The 22,648-nt window shown below is 37.3% G+C and overlaps 1 protein-coding gene across 1 annotated transcript in view; it reads left to right on the top strand.

Moving 5' to 3' along the window:
* Positions 1-22,648, top strand: part of Zmat4 (zinc finger matrin-type 4) — a 359,370-nt gene that overhangs the window by 65,372 nt on the left and 271,350 nt on the right. Inside the window, exon 2 of the mRNA XM_047551305.1 lies at positions 6,366-6,471. Coding sequence (XP_047407261.1) covers positions 6,370-6,471 — 102 coding nt within the window. The 5' untranslated portion in view covers positions 6,366-6,369. The remainder of the gene's footprint in view (positions 1-6,365; positions 6,472-22,648) is intronic.

Below are 22,648 nucleotides of genomic sequence, written 5' to 3' on the forward strand. Positions count from 1 at the left end.
CACGGAGAGGGTAGTCTGGGCACTGAGGTCAGAGGCAGCTTCCAAGGCTTCATTCACCTGGACAGTCTGGCTTTTATGGCCCCATCATATTCTATGTAGGATGTCTACTCTTGACTTTCATTTTAGTAGTTTTTAGTATCCATAGATTGAGGAAGTAGAAAACAGACTGATGGCCTGCCCCTCACTGAGGAAGGCTTACCAGGGCAGAAGTTAAACTCGTGTGCATAGGACTTAGCCCTCGCTTTAAAAACTGACCACCACATAGAAGTTGTGACCTGTGGGCAAGTAACTCAGCCTTTAAACCTTTGTTTTCTCTTGTATAAAAGGAAGTTGGTGTTTCTACAAATCTCTTTGAGGGAATTAAACCAGGTGATGTATATAATAAGGCCCTGAGTGCCAAACCCAGCTCAGGCAGCACTTAAGAAAAATATGCCTGGCAGATCAGGAATTTTTGCAAGGAGGAAAGCACACCTGAGGCCATCTTTAGAGGAGACACAAACCCGATGCTGAAGAGCTCACAATGTCACAATGAGTGGTAATTGGGAAATTCAGAACCCCTGTTCTAAGGGCAGGAGGAATTCCTTGGTTGAGGATGACATGAGTTTTAAATACTGTCCTTAAAGGAATAGTGAGGCAAGAGAGTGGGTGGAAGGCAGGTTATTAGAGCTCCTGGATGAACTTTCAAGTGAAAAATGCCCCAGTCTATGACAAAGCCTGACTCAGTGGGTCCCTAAGGCAGGGGCTTCTCCCTACTAGAGAATGGGATAGTGGAGATGCCACCCAGGAAGCATGATTGCTGTGGCTACCTTGGAGATGCCACAGTGAGTGACTGTGTGCTCAGATTGGGCCTCTGCCAGACTTGGATGACATGTGCTTCTCCTGTATATCCTTGGGGTGCAGGTTTTGGGACAATGAGCACTAATGGGAGGGACAGAGGGTGGGACAAAGTTGTAATCAAACTGTCTGCTCCTATCAGCACCTTCTGGAAACAAAAATAGATTGTAGGCATTTTATGAAGTGCTGGGTCTTCATAGGCACAAGGCATGCATATCAGCTGGCAGGAGGCATTGCCAGCTGCATTTCAGTGGAAACAGGCCGTTTCTGGGGATTATATTGTTAATACAAAAGACTATAATAGCAATGAAAGCTATGATTTCAGTACACCGGCTCTGTTATCTTCCCTCTTAGCCTCCAATATAGTTCTATTTATTTCTCTTCTTAAATATTTACAGCATCATTCCAAAAATAAGAATGACAAAATGAAATTAATAATATTACTAATAATGGTGGAATGGTGGTAATATTGGCTTCTTGAGTGTCTGCCATGTGCCACCATCTGTTTGATGCTTCATGTACATCATTTCTAATCCTCACAATAACCTTGTGAGAACTTTTAACCTCTTTCACAAGTGAGGAAACCAAAGCTCAGAGGGAATGGGATTTGCTGAACAATCTAGTTGGTAAGCAACCAGACCTGAATGGGAATTAGCATCTTTGTCCTCTGAAGAGCCCTGCATGGGTTTTGAGATCTCTGGTGAAAAGTTATTTTCACACCATCAGAAATGGAATGGAATAAAGAACACTAGTCTTTTCTATGGAGCCCTGGGTTTCTCTTGAGGAGCTAAAAGGAAGGCTTCAGTTGTGAGAACCCAGAAAAAGGCTATTGGTTGCATATGAGAATTATTTAGGACTTGGCTCTTTTCCCTTAGTCTCTCCTTCCTCCATATAGGTCTTGAGTTTTTTTCTTTCTGATGTTTTTCTGCCCCCCATGTTGTATTTTATCCCAAATTAGCTCTGCCACTACCCGTCCTGTGTGTCTTCTTATGCCTATTGGTAATAAGATTTTTCTCTGTACCATAGAAGAGACTTGCTTCTGAGTTGAAACCATTCCCCTCCCTGCTAATCCTACCCATCCTCAAATTTTCAACTCTTATACAATGTACAGGAAGAGTTCTTGATAATCCCTTCTGTCTTCTCCAATTTTCAAGCACTTTTCACCTGTAAAATCACACTCGCTATTATGATTTAAATGTGGTAACCCCCCACAAGCTCACGAGAGAGACAATGCAAGAAGGTTTAGAGGAGAAATGATTGGTTATAGCCTTAACCTATTAGTAAATTGATCCCTGATGGGATTAACTGAGTAGTAATTGGAGGCAGGTGGGATGTGACTGGAGGAAGTGGTTCATTGGGGGTGTGGCTTTGGGGTGTATATTTGCATCTGGAGGGTGGAGTCTCTCTCTGCTTCTGATAATAATGTGAGCTGCTTCCCTCCTCCACACTCTTCTGCCATGATGTTCGGCCTCACCTCAAGCCCCAAGAAATGGAGCCTGTTGTTCATGGATTGAGATCTCTGAAACTATGAGCCCTTAAATAAACTCTTTCTCTTCTATGGTTGTTCTGGTCAGGTCCTTTAGTCACAGCTGCAAAAAAAGTTGACTAAAACACTTGCATGCTGTATCTTAGGTACTGGTGTGTGTGTGTGTGTGTGTGTGTGTGTGTGTGTTCTCATTTACTAGTTCAAGAAGTCTGGCTGTGCCTTCTACTATCCCTGAACCTCAAACATTGTAGATTCTCAATAACCCTTATGGAATAAAAAGTTAACAGCCTCTATATTTACTTCATTTATTATATCTAGGTGCACATTTGACTTTTACACTGTCACTGCTACCCACAATAATGGATCTACTGAAGAATAGACCCCTGGGACAGGAAAAGAGAATCTGACTTTAGTACAACCTCCACTCTGCTCTGGACCTTCTAACTAAATTACATGTGGCACTGTCCTCTGTGAGTTCTGAAGACTGACAGAGAAATTATTCAAGTCCTCCATGGTTGCTTTGAATGCACTTTGAAATGTTCTGGGGTTTGACATCAACAAGAAAGCATTTTTTTTTTGCATATCAAGTTCAAACTCAGGAAATTAGATTCCTTTCTTTTCCTATTCTTGTCTCCATGCCCATGTCCCAAGATCTTATGGTATTGTACAGTAAGCATGTTCCTAGGGTGGATGTCACCACACACTGGTTGTGATGGAAGAGTGTGAATTGACCAGCTGCTGGTTGAGGCAAGGACTCATCAGGACCATGGACAAGGCTAAAACTGTCTGTTTTGCCTTTATTTTTCTTACCATTTTTCCTATTCTGAAGACCAGAGAGGTTGAGAATCTCATTCCAAACAAACTAGGAGAGGGGAACTAGTGGCAACTTTCCCCCTGAGAACTCCAGGCTTTGAGTCATAAATCAGACTCTGGTTGTCTAAAGCGACCTACATGGAGAGAGTTCTCTTCCTGGAGGAAGGTCTTATGCACAAGCCAGGCTGACACTTGTCCACTAATTGCCTCCCACTAGAATTCAACTTACTAAAGTATTTCATTCATGTCTCAGGTTTCAGAAGGGCCTTTATTGCCTTTTTTTATTACATATGGACTTGTTCAAATCAATATTCTTATATAAAACTGTGGAAAAAGCCATGATATTTTCTCTGCCTTTGAATTTTTTTTTTTTTTTTTTTTTTTTTTTTTAGTATACACATTTTATATTCTGCCTTTAAAGCTATTTCTGCAGCACAGCTGCTTTACCGAGACAGACTCCTACGGGCCTCACTCGGTCCATCGCATACCTTGAATATCCTTTCACAGTGTTTGATTTCTGCAGTTGGTTGTATAATGAGGAAGGAGTGTACAGGGAATTTGGAGATTCCTATTAACCAGGTCACCCATGAATCTATATTCTTGCTCTTCTTTATTAGAAATAGCAGAGAACACGATCATATTTAAACACAACCACTTATAGAACTTGGTTTTAAAAATACACCTTACTAAGTTTTCTTTTCCCATTTGACATTTCAAATGTTGTACTACATTTTCTCATCATCAAAACTCCTTTTCTCCATTTTCGTTCTGGGATGTGAGTAAAGACCATTACAAATGACAGTTGATGTTTGGGTGGTCATTTGGATCTGTGCTCCTCTTCCCAGGTAGACTCTCTGGAGTGCCCCATTCTGTTCCAGGCACTGCTTTAGAAGATGGACCATGGTGAAATAGAGAACAAGATGATGAAGCAGAGCAGGACTTGGGAATAGATAGGAAAGAGTCATCTTCAAAAATTTGAGAGATGTCTTATGAAAAGGGAGAATAGAACCATTGTGTGCTGAATCTAAGACAGAATTCATGAAAGCAACAGTGCGACAGATTTTGATTCAACCCAAGAAAAAACTAACAGTTAGAGCTCCCATCCTCTCTGGAACAGGTTGCCTTGTGAGGGAGTAGTGACCCTAAGGCATGGCAGGTGCTGGACTCCAGGCCAGCTGAGCCATCTGCCAACAATGATGCTTCCAGAAATAACATGTCCACATCAGCTGTGAGACTCAGTGGTTTTAAGTATCTGGCATGATTATTGGTTGCTCTGAGTACTGAAAAAACAGAGGTACTTACTATTATCTTTCAGGAGAAGAATCTAAACTATTTTTGAATTTTTGAAAAACAAATGCCCTCTGAATGGAACATTATAGTGAAGCCATAGAAAGAAAGAGAATTTCCAGTTGTTAAGGAAACAGGATTTTATTGCAGACAGATACTGTACTTACATGCTTAACTATTTAGAGGGTTTTAAAAATCACTTTAAATGGACCACAGTTCTTCATTGGGTTGCATTGCTTAGGTCTTGGTCAATATTTTACCAGCAATATGATTGTCATTAAAAATATAACACTTTCTTACAAATGCAGAGAATTTTAGACTTTATATAGTGCCTTCTTATATATTTCTCTATTTGATCTTCACTGAAATTTCTGAGGAGGCATGTAAACTATTTCATCTTGATTTTATGGGGAAAATTGAGGCATGAACAGCTGAGTGACTCACTCAACATCACCTGGTTTCATTAGACCTGGAATGGAGTTGATATGTGGAAAGCGAAATCATGCAAGAGGCAGTATTTCTTCCTATCCAGTAGCCATCAATGTGATCTTGGACAAGCTTACAGGTGAAACAAAGGCACTGGAATAAGAATGCCAATGTGCATACCACATTATTGCTATCTAAGGTTCTCTTGCTTCTCCAAACAGACTGCTGTCTGGCACAGATCTTACTTTTTACCTGGCATACAGTAGGTGAAATGGAGTGGAGTTTGTGGGCACTCTGATGCACTGGTGTGTGTTTCTGAGTGGTAACATGACCCTTAGCTGCTATAAGACACAATTCTGACAGATCACTTTCACAAGCATGGGATCCTTGACTACATTTTGATGTAGGGTTTGTAATTGGAGGATATGTCTATTTACCCTTGTGGGTTCAGTTGTGGTGTGGACTGGTGAAGGTGGCTTTGATAGTGTTCGGCAACCCTAAGTGTGTAAATTGGCATGTAAACAGTCTCCCAATGTAACAAGGTATGAGGTTGTCGTAGTTTAGTCTATAGTTTTTAATTTCATAAATGCAGTTATTGAACTCAAAACTAAATGTTATATTGCTTATAAAGCTCTTGATGAAGAGTATGTTTCTTGACTAAAAAGCAGAGTGTGCATTATGATTACACAAATGGTGTGAATCTACATTGTGTACAACCATAGAAATGAAAAGTTGTACCTCATTTGTGTACAGTGAATCAAAATGCAGTTTGTAAAAATAAAATTTAAAATAAATAAATTGACAATTTCAAAAGCATATTTATCTATAATCTCTGAAATATAACTGATATTAAAATTTTGCTAAAACTTCTTAGAATGTTTTCTATGTATCTACATTTAAAAAATAAATTCAGCACAATGTTCCACACACTTACTGTAAATCTTTTTTGTTATTTATGGTAAACTTTTTAAAATTATTTTAAAATTTTTTACAGACTGCATTTTGATTCATTGTACACAAATGGGGTACATCATTTCATTTCTATGGTTGTACACAATGTAGATTCATACCATTCATGTATAAATTTTTTATATAATTAAATATTCTCTCAAAAGGGATTTGACTTGAATTTGGATTTGGGAGTCACATCTTGTTTAACTGTGTGGATATAACAAAATTCCTTTGAGCTATTTCCTATTGTTGCATATAATGGATGATTCATAATATTTTCTTAATACGCCTCACATGTATATACCCTCTCACATAAATCCTTGACCAAGAATTAAATACATGTCTGGTTTGTTTGAACAGAAATGCTAAAGCTAGATTCTTATTTTTTTAAGGGTACCAACAACCCTACTGGGAATTTATGAAATAAGTATGAACTATATACTTTTATAGTTAGTCCATAAGGTAACTTCAAGATTTGGAGAGACCTATACTGCACTTCTTGAATGCCTTGCATGAACATCAAAGCCGTGGACTCATTTTTCTTTTCTTTTCTGTTGATTTCCTTTAGCCTGATGAAGTCCTCCGATATCGATCAGGATTTATTTACAGACAGTTACTGCAAGGTGTGCAGTGCACAACTGATATCCGAATCTCAACGCGTGGCCCATTACGAGGTAATGACAGTTTTGCCCACTCAGGCCTCAGAGTTATGGTCATGGAACCTGAGGATACTCCCTTCTGGACTTGGGGTGGATTTTTCAGAACCACAGGGTGTGAGCCTGTATGATGTGAGGTCAGGCTGTGACAGACAAAGCTTGTCTATGTGAGGTAGGAAGTAAGGGGTTAGGCATATCATTCTCAGACCATAGCTGCTTCCTAGATTTGTTTACTTATCTGTTTCCCTCCCTCCCTTCCTTCCTTCCTTCCTCCCTCCCTTCCTTCCTTCCTTTTTCCTTCCTTCCATTCTTTCATTCTTCTTTCGTATGTGACTCATTTCCTAGAAACTCCAAGGATTTTCTCTATTTGTTTCATCTGTCATTACTCATCCTTGATATTTTGTTCAGGAATACATGGCAGGGTGTGTTAGTCCCAGCTCCTCTTTCCACCAGTGACCCTGAAGATAAGCTCAAAGGCTTTCCTTAATCATTAGAGGGAAACATGGCAGATGAGACAAAGGCACTGGAGACCACTTCATCCCCTCAAATTTCATATTTAAGACTGATGTCTTAAATATGTGGCTCAGAATGAAGACAACCCCTGCAGAGTTATAACAAAGTTGGGAAGCCTGGTTATTCTTGAAGGGCATAATACAGGAGCTTTGACTCTTTAGGATGGAAGAATTGGCAGCTACTTTTTGTTCCTTTTTTGGGAACAGAGGCTGAGGGAAGAGAGGTTGTTCTGTGTTCCTGGAGGGAATGAGGTACTATGGGTGAAGGAAAGGGAAGCTACTGGTCTCAGGATGTTGAGCACTGCAGGGTGTAGCCTGTCTTTCAGAGTCCATGCACCAATGGGAATTTGAGTTTTCAAGTGTAACAACTTGTAAGTAATTTTAGATTGGAGGGCTTGTCTAGCAATTTTCTTTTTGTGATGATTCTGACAAATGCTCATCTGTCACTAACCAGACTCCTCTGGACCTCAGATTCTTCTGTGAACCATGAAAGTGACAATAGTAATAACACACCATACACACCCAGAAAGATAATAATTGTCTTTGCTTTCTCTTTAGGGTTTTGTGCTGACTAAATGAGACCAATTGAAATAGTATTTGTGGAAATTTTTAGAAGGTGTAAAGTATCCTAAACATGCCAATTATGTTATTGGGTCATTATTAAGTCATTTGCAGAAATATTTGATGAAGTCAAATAAAACTTGCTCTTTAGAGAAAACTTTAAAGTCAGCATGAACAAAAATTAGTACAGTTTCCCTCAGGATTGCCAAGAGATTGGTTTCCAGAACCCCCTGTGGATACCAGAACCTGCAGGAACTGAAGTCCCTTATATAAAATGGTGTAATACTTGCAATAAAACCTATACACAGGCTCTCATATGCTTCTTTAAGTAATTGCTAGATTGCTTACAGTCCCTCATAAAATGCCTATATTTCTCTTTGTTTGTATGGATTTAGCATAGTTTCATCTTGCAGCAAATTCAAGTTTTGCTTTTTGTGAATTTCCTGAACCACCTCCCCAATTCTTTCTGTCTGTGATTAGTTTGAATCTATTGATGCAGAAACAATGGATCCAGAGGGCTGGCTATATTCTTTTGTCAAGAGGGAAGGAAGTATTGAAAGAAGTATATGTGAAACTTAATCATCTCAGAGGGAATCAGTCCATTTATTTTGAAATTAAGAACTTTCTAATTTCTGCAGATATTGCTTTATAAACACATACGATTTTATTAATATGAAATCCCTAGTTAAAATTGGGGGAATTTGTCCCTGCTCTGAAGTTACATATCCCCCTATTAGTCCTTTTCTAGGCTTTTTGTGTTTGTTTTAATCATCTTTCTAGATTCCTAAGGACCAAAGCAAAGTTTTATTCATTAATCTTCTGTAGTTCCTGAAGCATTATAGATGTTCAGTTAGTATTTGCAGAGTGAATGGATGTGTTACTAAAATATACAATGGTATTTTCCAGTATTTGGTTGTTATGTGAATCAGACAAGTAATGTCAGAACACTGAGAGCAATAACTAATATTTCTAAAGAAAAAAAACTTTCTTACCTGCTCAGTTACAACTTTAGTTATTTGATTTCAAATTTTTAACATTCTGTATCCTTGTATCATTTTCTGGATACTTTAAAGAATGTGTTAGTATTTACTGAATGTACCATAGATAGAATAAATAATTTATTTGCTTCATTGCAATTACAATAGATCAGCAATTAATACATTGTCCGGCAACATTAAATGGGTTCCCTTGAAATGTAGCAGGAACTCTGAGTGATGCTTCCTTCATCTCCCAGCAGAGGTGTGTGTGTGGGGGGGGTCTTCCTTTCTAGAAAATAGCCTATGTGTTCTTGCTGCAAAACTGCCCAGGTTGTGAAAATGGCACAGTCAGAACTGAGGAGACCAATGCCTGTCCTCATATCTTCTAACTCAGCTGGGACACTTCCTTCAGTGTCACTTCCTCATCTCTAAGAGAATGGCTTATAATTTTATGCTCCCAGATGCAATCAGGTCCTCCCTAAGATCTTTTGAAAACTGATATTCTGATTCTATCTATCTATCCCCTTCTTCTGCTCACATCCTTTGCTGAAATTGCACATAAAGTGAGACTATTCAAATTGAAATCCCACTCAATTCACTGAGAATGTTGTCGCACTTACTCTCAATGCCCTCAGGACTGATTTATTGTTTCAGCCTGACTTCACTCTCCAGTTCAACTTGATCATATTCTCAGTTTCCCTACGGGGCAAATTAGTGAGAATCCACTGTGCATTTTCTGTATGTCCAACGATATTAGTGTTAGTTATTGTAGGGAATTCTGAACCTATATGAGAGATAGTCTCTGTCCTTAATAAGTTCATCAACTTCATTAAGAAGAAAAAATGCAGATGTGATGCAAATACTTGTGTGAGTACTGCATATGAGATCTGTAGAATTCTTCAGCCTGCTTCTGTGGAGCTTCTGATTTCATTTGATACAAACCAAGGTATAATTCTTTTTCCATTTGGCTTCCTGATGTATGCTCCATCATGCAACTAACTTTTTAGATCTTCGCATATTCCAAATTCCAAAGAGTGAGGTATCATGAAGAGCTAGTATGGTCAAGAAAGAATTGTAGGGGACTATCATTTATCTAGGCTTCAAAAGACAGGTTAGTTTAGGGGTTGCAGGAATGAGAAACACCTCATCTGCAAGGAGTATTGAAGAGGCTCACCTGGAAAGTGTGTTAGGGAAGGGGGCAGGCAGCAGCGTGTATAGAATGGAGGGGTTAGGGTGTTAAGAAAAGGGGGAGTTTGGACCCTTGTTAGCCTTTTTAGCATCTGGGAGCATAAAATTATAAGTGAGCATTTCTAAATGATAATCATCTAGTGGTGATAAGGGTGTAATTTTTGAGGAAAAGAACAGCCTTTGATATAACTTTAGCCATGAAACTACTGTGCTAGTATTCTGAAGTAGGAGAGAAAAGCAAATGGGTTAATGCCTAATAGCTGCATGCCCTATTTAACAGGCTGAATCTTCATACAAGAGGACAGAAAAGCCTAATATATTTCTAATTGATCGAACCCTTCCATGCTATACTTTAAAAATCTCTTTTTGCATACATGAAAAAAAACCCTGGGAAATATAAGAACGTTATTACTTTTCTTACTTGCTAAGCATTAATAGCATGCTAATGTTTCAGTGGAAAATATAATTAGATGTTGCTCTGTTTACTGGATGAATAATCTGGAATCAATAGAACAAGTAGACATAGACACAGAAGGAAAGAGAAAGCTTTCAAATGAGAGTTCCTGAATGTTTTGGAGACTGGAAATAGTTTCCTGAGGAGGCCACTTGAGTACTTTGCTGTAGTTTCAAGTGGCTAAAGAACAATTTCCTACAAAGGGAAAGTGCTGCTTGCATGAGTGAAGGGGTGGCTTCCTGGCATGTAGAAGGAAGAGAAATTGTACAGGGCAGATCACAAGAAATGGAACCAAAAGGATAGACTGTCTATATATCATATGCTAATATATGATATATATATATAATATATATATTATATATATATATATAGTGTGTGTGTATATGCAGTATATGCATACGTGTGTGTGTGTGTGTGTGTGTGTGTGTGTTGTGTGTGTGTATGTTGTAAGTATATACATATAGAACCGGGAAGAAAATAAATGGACAAATCTGAAAGGACAGTGAGAAAGGAATTCTTGTTGGATAGGTCCCATAATGCCACATGATACCAGCTATAAGTGTGGCAGCTTCTATTGCTTGTCTATTCCTGTGGACTCTAATACCCCTATGTTGCTGTGTCACATATCTAATTAATTAGTTCTTGCAAAATCAGTGCCATAAATATCCTGGTACATCCAAACAAGATTGTAAGTTTCCTGAGGCAGGTGGGAGTCATGCAGTGAGCATTTATTCCCATGGCACCTGACATAGAGTTTTGCTCCCTGGCACTTACAGGTTGATGAACTGGCTATGTGGGGAGGGGTGGCTGGAGGAGGAAACAGGGTAGTCTTAGGGTCTGCACCATAAGAAGCATTGTTATGTATTGCAAATCCACCTCTACTTAGGATCTGGGTTTCAAGGTATAGATGGTGGTTTTGTTTCTGTAGTTATGGAAAAGACAATTCTCCAACCCTTTGGGAAACACTTTTGGTATCTCTAACTCTTGATGCAATGTCAGTCCTGGTGAACAAAGCCTATCAGTCCACCTGGGAATGGTAGACTCCACTATTGTTTTCTCATCAGTGTAGCAGCAGGCACATTGGACCTAGAGAGACATGCCGAAACAGATTGTTCCTGTTTCAGCAGTCCTGATTGCCTTCCAACAGAACTTTGGCTGTCTCTAGCTTCTATTTAATCCAGGGAACAGCCAAAAGGACACTTTATAGCTTCTGTAGGTCCATTCAGTGATGAGATGTAGGTGTTGTGTGGGTAGTGACAATGAGGTGAAGGTCCCTACCATGTGCAATTGAAGTTTCATGACTTCCAAAAGTGACAAATGCCTTCATTTCCTTCTCTCACAGTGCCTCCCATCTTCTTCTCAACTTTGCTTATTCTTTCTCATTGCCTGAGTAAGCATACAGGTTGAACAACTCCTTTCTAATGTATATGAGTTATGAGTCCTATATCAAGATGTGCCTCTTCTGTAGCTTATTGGTCCTGCTAGGTACAGCACTAACTGGACTTAAGTATAATGCGGACTCACTGGGTCCACACCTACCCTAAGGTTTTCAGCTGAAGTACTCCTACAGATTTAAGTACTAACTGGGTAAATGCAAAGCCAGGTATTCACAGCAGAATTTCTGGGGAGATGTCTTCTTTTCACTGTACCTTGGGAATCATTGTTTCAGTCTCTTCAAATCTGTCAACATGCCCAATTTCTCCTAGATATTGTTAATATAATTATTGGTGCATTTGCTAGACTAAAGTAATTTTTATTTTTTTTCATCATGTCAAATGATGCCAACCTATCTCTGACTGCTTGCTACTCTATACCTTTGTTTCTTTGACTATTTCATTGAGGATGCTATAAAATTTGTAAGTATTTTATGTATTTTTTTGTTTTATTCCAGCAAGTCCAGCATGGTCATCTTACCTTTTATTAGTTACAACTTGTCAAAATAATTCACTAGAACACAAAATGAGCTGCTAGTGGAGAAGCTATAATAAAGGAGACAGTAGTAGACTGAAGAGCACTCAACTCAGGACAACACACACATTGGCACACCACTGTTGATGGTATGCTTAATGCTCATTGACTAAGAATATGTAGGTGTGCTCTACAGCATGAGCTCTCATTTTCTGAGCACACACGATGGGCCAGTTATAACCTCATCAGTAAATTAATCCACTTTGTGGATTAAAAATTTGAATGGATGGATGGTCACGCTAGGCAGGTTGGAGTGTGACTGGAGAAAGTAGGTCAGTGGGGGGCATGATCTTGGAGACCCTATCTTGTCCCTGACTCCTCATTTTCTTGCTCTGCTTCCTGGTTGCCATAAATCGAGCAGCTTCCCTCCACAATAACCTTCTGTCATGATGTTTGCCTTACTTCAGGCCCAGAACAATGGAGTCAGCTCACTGTGGACTGAGACCTCTGAAATGTGAATCCCAAATAAACTTTTTCTCCTCTAAATTGTTCTTGTCAGGTATTCTGTTCACAATAATAAAAATCTGACTAGCACAGGATCATAATATCTTTATGATTCTCTCAATAATCTGGGAGGTTTATGATTCATTTTCTTTCAGAAAGCCCCATGTGTCCATAACCATACAATGCTCTTCTAGACACAGTTTCAAAGCTATGTATTTAATGCTTCTTAACCTTGAGATTAAGTTAAAATTTTGAAGATTGAAAGGCCACACCCTTAATCTGATTTTTACTAAAATCCCATAGTGTTCTACTGAAAGTCTTGCTGTGTCCACAACACTTAATGTCTTCTAAAATGCCATTTATCACTGTTTGGTGTCTAGAAACAGTTGTCAAATGACTTTTCCAACTCTCTAGGTACAAAATTTTTGGATTATCTCTATTCTGCCTGCTAATGAATCAGTTACACTCAAAGCTTTCTTTTTTCTATGAAGAATCTAAACAAATACCAATAACAGAAATTAGTAACAATAAGATTACATTCAAGTGTTCTACTCTTCTTCCTTTCCTGGTTTTTCTAGAACTATCTCCACCTCTTGAATAGAACTATATGCTCAAGTGGCAGACAGTATGCTTTATAAAGTTATGGGCAGTAGTTTTGCCAATATTTTGCCACTGTACTGTATAGCTTGGATATGCAATATCTGTACCCTTCCCAATTACCATCCATCTGCTAAGCTAATGTCATACATTTATGCTCTTTTTGTTAAGAAATGCCCCCAATTTCTACATAAGAAAAAGCAGGTAACTGTGCTAAGGATCTCAGCTCTTAGAAATAAAACCTTATTTCTTGTTCACATTATAGCCCATTGTGTGTCAGTAGAGGAAGATTTTGTGCCACAAAATTATTTAGAACTCAAGCTGTCAGAGGAACCACCATCTTTGCTTCTGACATTCCCTGAGCATCAAATCCAGCTGACATCTGGGACTAATGGGGGAATTTGGAGGAATGCATGGGACTTCTTAGGGGACAGGACTGGAAGTGGTAGTACCGTATCTACCCACATTCCACTGACCAGAACGTAGTTCCATGTTTTCTTCTTGTGGTAAGAGAGGCTGGGAAATAAGAATTCTCTGGGTGATCAGGAGAAAATCAAAACTGCTTGGTCTGTGTGTGATGTCGTGGTGTCCTAGGGATTAGGGTCTGCCTTAGGGATGTTGGGGATGGAGAGTGGGGTTGAAGAATAAAGGGAAGAGATCAAAGGCTGTGATTCCTGACAGGAAGTGGTCTTAGCACATCAAAGCAACTGAAAATTGAGTGGCTGGGGGCTGCCATGAAGTGGATGCCCATTTGTTTAGAGTGCCATGTAGGAAACAGAAGCCATTAGCATGCTGTTTGTATAGAGACAAAGAAACAACATGCTACTGAATTAGGATTTTTCTGCCTTTCTCTTGACTTAATTCATCAAACACAAGTGATTTTTCAGTTATGAGTTGGAACCTGTGTTCTGAGAGGTATTGTGGGATTCCTCTACGTGGCACCTTTGCCAGGCCCAGCAGTCTCCCCAGCCCTGAGCTCTGTGGCCTTCCAGTGGTGAACAGCCACTCCATACCAATCACTGTGCTGGGGTATATAAATTTGTGAATGTCTATCTTTTCTCCACATTTTATTCATTTTTTGAAAAGGCAGTAATTCATGTGATTGAAAATTGAACTAAAAGGATGTAGAATATGAAGTCTACCACTTCTTCCTTCTTCCTGTTTCTTAGGTATTCAGGTCTTCTCAGATGAAACCAGTGTAACCAGTTTTCTTTGAAATATTCTATGCGTATGGATGCAATTTAATTTTCCTTTCATGTGTTTTCACACAATGGAAATATGCCATATTCTTTAAAATTGTTTTAATTGTGGCATAGATTTCCATTATATGGTCACATCATAATAATATAATTTATTGACTGATAACTCCTTGTGGACTTGATAAAACTCCATGTGATCACTTGTTTAGTGAATTGCAGATCAGTTGCTTCTCAGATTCCAGCCTGTACAAATTGGTTATTGACATTGATGATTTTTCTCCTGGTTTTTCATCCCTAGCATTCACTTAGAAACATATGCATTCCTGATCTCTAAGTAACTAAGCCATCTGGGATTGTTAATTTTTTCAAAAAGATATTAGCAGGATTTCCTGCTAATAATGCCTTATGGTCAAAGTAGGTGGAATTGAGTGTTGATCTAAACCATGTATCTTTGCTTAAATTTCTTTGATGCTCATAGGTATTGAAACAGCATGCTCTTCTTTTCTCTGATTTCAGAATTTAAATTAATTTTCTTATGGTTTACTAAGATATCTGTTCTGAGTAGAATTTTCTAACTCTGAATTGCATCACTTTATCTCAGGATCTTGTATATTCGTGATTGTATCTGGTCAGGCAGTGATTGGTCAAGTTCTTTCTTCCTGTACTGCTGCCTCACCCTCTCTATCCATCCCCACCAACCCCTTCTACCTATTCCCCCCACTTTTCCTTGGTCTTTACATAGTACCCCTGGCTAGTTGCTTTAAAGGATCTATTCTAACCTTGGAGTTACAACATTTGCCCCTGACTTTGGAATCATCTGGCTTCTGGTCCAGGAAACCCTACCCATTCTTGTTTTTTCAGTATTTCTATGGTGCTATTCACACATGGCAACAATTCTCTCTTCTGTAAACTCCTGGATCTGCCCAAACAATGCCTCTTATCTTACTGACCAGTTCTCTTTGGCCCTAAACTCAGCTCCCATCTTTAACTACAAGAAACCATTCAAGATGCTGTCACTTGCTTTAAAGACTCAAAGTAACATTTCCTTCTTTTCCACTTTATGGAAAACTCCTTGCATTCTGTGGGCTCACTTGCTGAATTCCCTATTTACTACCTATAGAAATCTCACTTTATCCTCAGAGTGGGCCAAGCAGACCTCAGTTATAAAGAGAGTCTTTGGTACACATCAGGTCAGAAGGCCTGTGCTTCAAATATAGTCTTAGCTAAACCCCCTAAGCTTTCCTGATTTTAGTTCCTTCATCTGTAGCATGGAGAACGAGGTGACTCCTTTCTTTCTATCACCTCTCCTCCTGCCCATCCCCTCCCTGCATCCCCATGGGTAACCATTTTGGTTATATTTGATGTGTCTTTTATTTGTACATGATCTTTAAAATGTGTAGATATCTTTGGGGGCATGGATTTTTTAAACATGATTTTTAAAATTTTAGAATAGTTTTAGATTTAAGAAAAGTTTGCAAACTAAGTATGGAAATTTCCGTATATCCTTGACCCAATTTCCCCTAATGTTAACATCTTACATTATTATGGTAAATTTGTCAGCTAATGAGGCATTATGATGAATTATTACATAACATACATTATGAAATATTAAGTCCAAACTTTATTCTGATTTCCTTATTTTTTCCTTCAAATCCTTTTCTATCACAGGATCTCATGTGGGCTTTCACATTACACTTGGCTATCTGTCTCCTTAGGCTCCTCTAGACCAGGACAATTTCTCAGACCTTGATGATTTCTGATGATCTTGACAATTTTGAGAATTAGTGGTTCAGAGATTTGGTCAAATGACCCTCAACTGAGATTTGTTTGGAGTTATTCTCATGATTAGATTGGGCTATGTGCTTTTGAAGGGGCAGACCACAGAGATACAGTGCCCTTTATCACATCATATTAAGGGTACATGCTAACAACATACTTATTATTGCTGATGTTGATCTAGATCCCTGGCTGACGGGGTGTTTGTCTGCTTTCTCCCTTTCCATAGTGTACTGTTTGGAAGGATACCGTGATGCGTCAGTGTAGGCATATTTTTAATGTACACAAATGTCATTTGATGTGAGATCCGTTCTTCTCTATTTGTAGCCTGAGTTTCTGTATTTGAAAAGGTAGGAATCCACTCATTTTCTGCTGTACAGTGAACCAGTTTTCCTACCACTGTCTATAATCCATTCTTTCCCTCTTATTTGTAGTTTCATCTTTAGCATATGTTATTTTTTCACATGCACATGATTCCAATGTTTTTTCCCCTGTTTCTGTTTTTTCCCCATTTCTGTTCATCTTGATCTGTTTCAGTTCATACTACAATTAATTATTACACCCTAGTATTATGTCTTGATATCTAAGAATACAGAATCATATCTCTTTGTTCTTCTGTTGAAGAGTTATTAGTCCAATGTATATTATTTTGGTGCGTATAAATGCTTGAATAAGTTCACAAATCCAGTTGAAATATTGATTGAAGATTTATCAAGTTCAAGAATTAAGTTTAAATGAATTGATATCTTTATAGTATCAAGTTCTCTTGAAGCAGCGACATCTATCCTTCTATTCAATTTTAAAGAAATAGGTACATTAACATTCCAGAGAATGGTGACTTAATAAACATATAAACCAGGAGAACACATATCATCATTGTGTAATTTGGTTTTAATGTTATCCTTTTTCTCTTATACTCTTCTTTTTCAAGATTTAATCATTTTCCTTCAAGTAAAGTGTAATCATGTTGAGGAAAGGGTCATGCTTTTAATTTATTTTCTTTCCTCAACTCTGTCTTAACAAAGAGAAGCCTTTGTAAATACTAGTTATTTTTTTTCTTTAATTAATTGACCTCTAGGAGAAACATCCTATGGAAGTTAATTTTTCTGGCCTTATTATTTTATCCCTTCATGTTTCTTTCTTTTCCCTTCTTTGCTGATTTGTCTGCTCCTCCCACCTTATTCTTTTTGCCTCCCCCAAATAAAGATGCCTAAGTGGCTGTTTAACTAGTAGCTCACACCTACCTCCATTTATCCAGTGAGGCTCAGCACTTTTTTTTTTTTTTTTTTTTTTTTTTTTTTGCAATGTGCTACGGTTTCTCTGGGGTCGAGCATTGTAACTTAAAACTCAGCTGCGTCAATAAGTCAAGGTGAATTTTTGGCTTATACGACTGCATTCCCAGCCCTTAGAAAGATGTTAACATTTATAGTCAAGCTGTCTTTTAAATATCCTGTAATAAAAAGTCAAAATATGCTTTTTTTTCCTGTTTCACCGGTAAGCAGCATTTTCATTACCACATTTTCTTTGTAAAGTGCTATAATATTCTTTATTGAAAACTTCATTGCTTTCAGGTATTCCTGTAGTAATCTCCTTTGATCTAGAGAAGAAAAATGTTTTATTCTCTCAAAAGAAAGACAAGTGCAGTCTCTTTATTTTGCTGGTAGCATGTCTAACTCCTCCCCAGTTGGCTATTATTGCCTTATGTCTTATTTTCAACCTGTATCATTAGGATGATCCAGAGATGATTTGACTTTTACCCTATCCAAATCTGTATATAATAAACTTTATGATAATGAGGTTTTCCTGCTTTAAAGAATATTTTAGTTCAATTTTGTCACTATGCAAGAATTAATCATCAGTTTTCTCTTAACAGTATGTGTGGTAGGAAGTCAAGATCGTGTTTGAAAAAAATCATTGTAAAAGTCTAATACTGAATACACTGAAGGCACTAAACAGGCATGGATGGTACTCTGTGGTTCGAGTACTTTAAGAATCCAAGTGTTTTTGTAATGCCTGGCATGCTTGAGATAAGCAATCCTGGTGATAGTATTTGTGAACTAATCAATATTCTGATCCTGTCAAGGAGGAAAAAAATTTTGAAGTTAATCTGATGTCACTGGGTCTCTATGGAATTTCAAATTTCTTCATGAAATGTTTTCTGAGCAAAGGAATATGAAATCATGTTTATTACACAAGCGCTTTAAAGGCCACATACAGAAGGACACATTGATTAGGGGAGGTTTTCTATATTTAGGTCACCTAAGCAGCATAGGCTCCTAAGAGCTGGGTAACTTGAAGCTATTTCTGAGCATTTTCTTCTGAGTTAGGAGCTTGGTGATGAACAGCTCTTATGTGTCTCTGCATTTTTTTCTTCCAACATTATTTTTCGAACATCTACATTGTGTAATAGCAGCATAATCGATTCCATTTTCCTACTCTACGGGGATCCCTAGATGAAAAAGACAAAAATTCTGCAATCACTTCTGGTTGGAAGTTTTGACAGCAGCAGAAATGACAACCATACAAATGAGAAGTGTGCATGTAGCCTGAGAGAGGCACAGGTATGTGTTATCGGTCCCAGAGAGAGACAATGACTTGTTGAGAAAGAAAAAGCAATTTGACTTGTTCTTTATTTAATAAAATGTGAAAATATCTAAAGTATTGCCTGTGTCTTTTCTGTCGATTAAATTTGTATATGCAATATCTTTAACACTTAAAAGGGGAAATGCAATTGCTTCATATGCAGAACAAAGCCCATTTTATGGCAGCACATTTCTGAGAAGTAAGGCTGCTCTAATTCAGACTCAGGAAGCCTTGCTTTTCTGTTGTTTGGACATTTGTCATTTGTGTGATCATGAGGAACTTGATATCCATGTCATTAAGAAATAAAGCCATTTTGAATGCCCTAGATTATAAAAAAAGAAAGAAACAAAGCAAAACTCTGATAGTGATGCTTTTTGTTTGCTACCAGGCAGGTTTAGAAGTTTGAAACTCCAGGTGGCTCAGTGTACATTCATATACTAGGTGCTGAGCAGTCCAGTTGCAAAGCATTTAGAATAGTGTTGTTTGAACCTGGGTGCAAGGACACAATCTTGAGAGTCTGCACATTCTTTTAGACTTTCAACTTTTTGGTTTCAGTGATAAATTTTAATGCATATATTTTGCTGATATATAGATGCATTGTTCCCGCTTTCCATTGGAATAATATTTTTGGAGATTATTAACCTGTTGTTTTTTTTCCTTTGACAAGATTCATCAGATCCTTGAGAATTTTGTTCATGTGAACACTTTAAGGGTTTTTTCTTCTTTTGCTTTTTTTGGAGAAATATTGGTTTAAACTATGCACACAATAGCATATTCGAGCCACCTCTCAATCACCTCTTTTTGGTCTGAGTATTTTAAAATTGTTTTGGTGTGAATAATTTCCAGAGTCATTCAACAACAATTTAGTTTATCAAGATACTCACTGGATTGATTGATTTAATGATTGATGCATCCATTTTCAAGATATATTGATGTTGCTTTTTTATGGAATTTATTTTTTTAGAGCAGTTTTAGTTGTATGAAAGGTATAGAAATTGTATGAAAGGTACAGAAATTTCTTATATGGTTCCTGTTTCTACACATGTATAGCCACCTCCATTAGTAACATTCCCATATGCTAAAATTAATAAACCTACATTCTCACATGATTGGCATCCAGAGTCCATAGTTTATATTACTTAGGTTTCACTCTTAGTGTTATGCATTCCATGGTTTTGGAAAGTTATAATAATGTGTGTCCAGTATTATAGTGTCATATATGGTCATTTCAGTTCCCTAAAAATCTTCTGTGCTTTGCTAATTCATTTCTTGGTCCCTTCTGCCCCTTGTTGTTGTTATTTTTTTAATACATATATATTTTTAGTTGTCAATGGATTTTTATTTTACTTATTTATTTGTATGTGGTGCTGAGAATTGAACCTAGTTCCTCACACATGCGGCAAGCTGTCTACCACTGAGCTACAACCCCACCCTGCCTGCCTTATGTTTTTAACTGACTTTTTGTTTTTTGTTTTAATTGTATCTTTAGTTTTTGCCTTTTTATTTTAGCATGTCATATGCTTGGAATGATCTAGTCTTTGGCCTTTCTGGGTTGACTTAGTTTGTAAGAAACCCTCAAATTGCTTTCCAAAGTGGCGGTGCCATTTTATATTCCCACCAACAATGAATGAGAGTTCCCTTGCTCCACCTCCTGACTAGCTCTTGATGTCAACACTCTGAACTTGTGCTGCTCTTTTGCTGTGATGGACTTTTGCTGATTTACAGTATAGGTGTATAGTGATCTCCTTGTTATTTTAATTTGTATTTTCCTGATGATATATGCCTTTGTCCATTTTGTGCTACTACAACTGGACTTCAAAAAAGTGGATGATTTATAAGAAACAGATTTATTTCTTATAATTCTGGAGTCAGAAATTCAAGATTAAGGAGCTGTCTCTAGTGAAGGACTTTTTGCTCTGCTATTACACAGTAAGAGAAAGTTACAATGGGCTGAACTTGATTTTGTAGCAAATCGACTCTTGTGATAACAAAGCAATTCCTGTGATAATGACATTAATCCATTTTTGAGGCCAGAGCCCTCATGACCTAATCGCTTCATAGAAGTTCTGTCTGTCATCACAGTTGCATTGTCTAAATTTCTAACACATGAACTTTAGGGGATACATTCAAGCCATGTTGCTATGATCTGATGTGGAACGTCTTTTCATTTGCTTATTTGCCTTCTGATATCTTCTTTGGAGAGACATCTTTCAGGTCTTGGGTCTATTTTTTAATCAGGTTGTTTGAATTCTTATTGTTGAGTTTCTAGAGTTCTTTGTATATTTTGGATAATAGTTCTTTACCTGATAAAGCTTTTTCAAATATTTTCTTACAGCCTGTGGTTAATGTTTTCATGACAATTTCTATTATGGAACAGAAGCTTTTAATTTGAATAAAGTTCAGTTTATTTATTTATTTTTCTCTCATAGCTTTGGTGTTACAACTAAAAAGTCATCACCAAACCCAAAGTCATCTCAAATTTTTAAGTTATCTTCTAGGCACATCTTAGTTAGTATTTTACCTTTAGGTCTATGATTCATTTTAAGTCAATTTTGGGAAGGGTATAAGGTAAGTTCTGTATCTGGATTTTTTTTTTTTTTTGGTTGATATCTACTTGTTCTATTTATTGAAAAGACTATCTTTTCTCCATTATATTGCCTTTGCTCTGTTGTTAAAGATCAGTGGACTCTGTTTATACATATAAACATATTTTGGGGCTCTCTATTCTGTTCCATTGAACTATTTAACTATTTGTCTGTTTTTTCACCAATATCACATAGCTTTTTTTTTTTTTTTTTTGGTGCTGGGATTGAATACAGAGCCTTGTGCTTACAAGACAAGCACTCTACCAACTGAGCTATCTCCCCAGTCCATCACAGTTTTGATTACTGTAACTTTGTAGTATGTCTTGAAGTCAGGTAATGTCAGTCCTCTGACTTTGTTCTTCTCTTTAAATATTAAGTTGGCTATTTTGGGTCTTTTCCCTTTCTATATAAACTTTAGAATTAGTTTGTTTACACATACCTCAACATAACTTGCTTAGATTTTGATTAGGTTTGCATTGAATCTATAGATTAAATTAGGGAGAAATGACATCTTGACAATATTGAGCTTTCTCATCAATTAAAATGAGACATCTCTCTATTTGTTTAGTTCTTTGATTTCATTCATTAGAGTTTTGTAGTTCTTATATAGATTTTGCACTTATTTTGTTAGATTTACATCTAAGCATTTCTATTTTGGGGATGCTAATGTAAGTGGTATTGTGTGTGTTCAAATTCTGTTCATTCATTCATGGTATACAGAAAAACAATTTACTTTTATGTATTAATCTTGTATCCTATAACCCTGTTTTAATTGCTTATGAGCACCAGGAGTATTTTTGTCAGTTTGTTTTTTATTTTCTTTATAGACTAACATGTCATTCATGATCAAAACATTGTTGTTTCTTTATTCTCAATCTCTGTATTTTTAATTTCCTTTTCTTGCCTTATTACATTCACCAGGCTTCTATTACAATGTTAAAAAGAAGTGATGGGAGGGGACATCTTGCCTTGTTCCAAACCACAGCAGGAAAACTTGGAGTTTCTCACTCTTTTGAGTTCCTCACTCTTAATCATGATGTTAACTACAGGTGTTTTTGGTAGCTATTCTTTTAAAAAAATTTTTAAAAATTTGTTTTAATTAGTTCTATATAACTGTAGAATGCACTTTGATACATCATATATAATGGAGTATAATTTCTCATTCTTCTTTCTACATCATTCTACATGATGTAGAATCTCACCATTCATGTAGTTATATACATACATGGGATAATAATGTCATTTTATCTCTACTATCCTCCCTACCCCCATATCTTCTCCCCTCTCTTCACTTCCCTCTACCTAATCTAAAGTAACTCTATTCTTTCCTAGACCCCCAAATTGTGAATTT

The sequence above is a fragment of the Sciurus carolinensis genome, chromosome 4 (genome assembly GCF_902686445.1).
Source record: "Sciurus carolinensis chromosome 4, mSciCar1.2, whole genome shotgun sequence".
NCBI classification, from domain to species: Eukaryota; Metazoa; Chordata; class Mammalia; order Rodentia; family Sciuridae; genus Sciurus; species Sciurus carolinensis.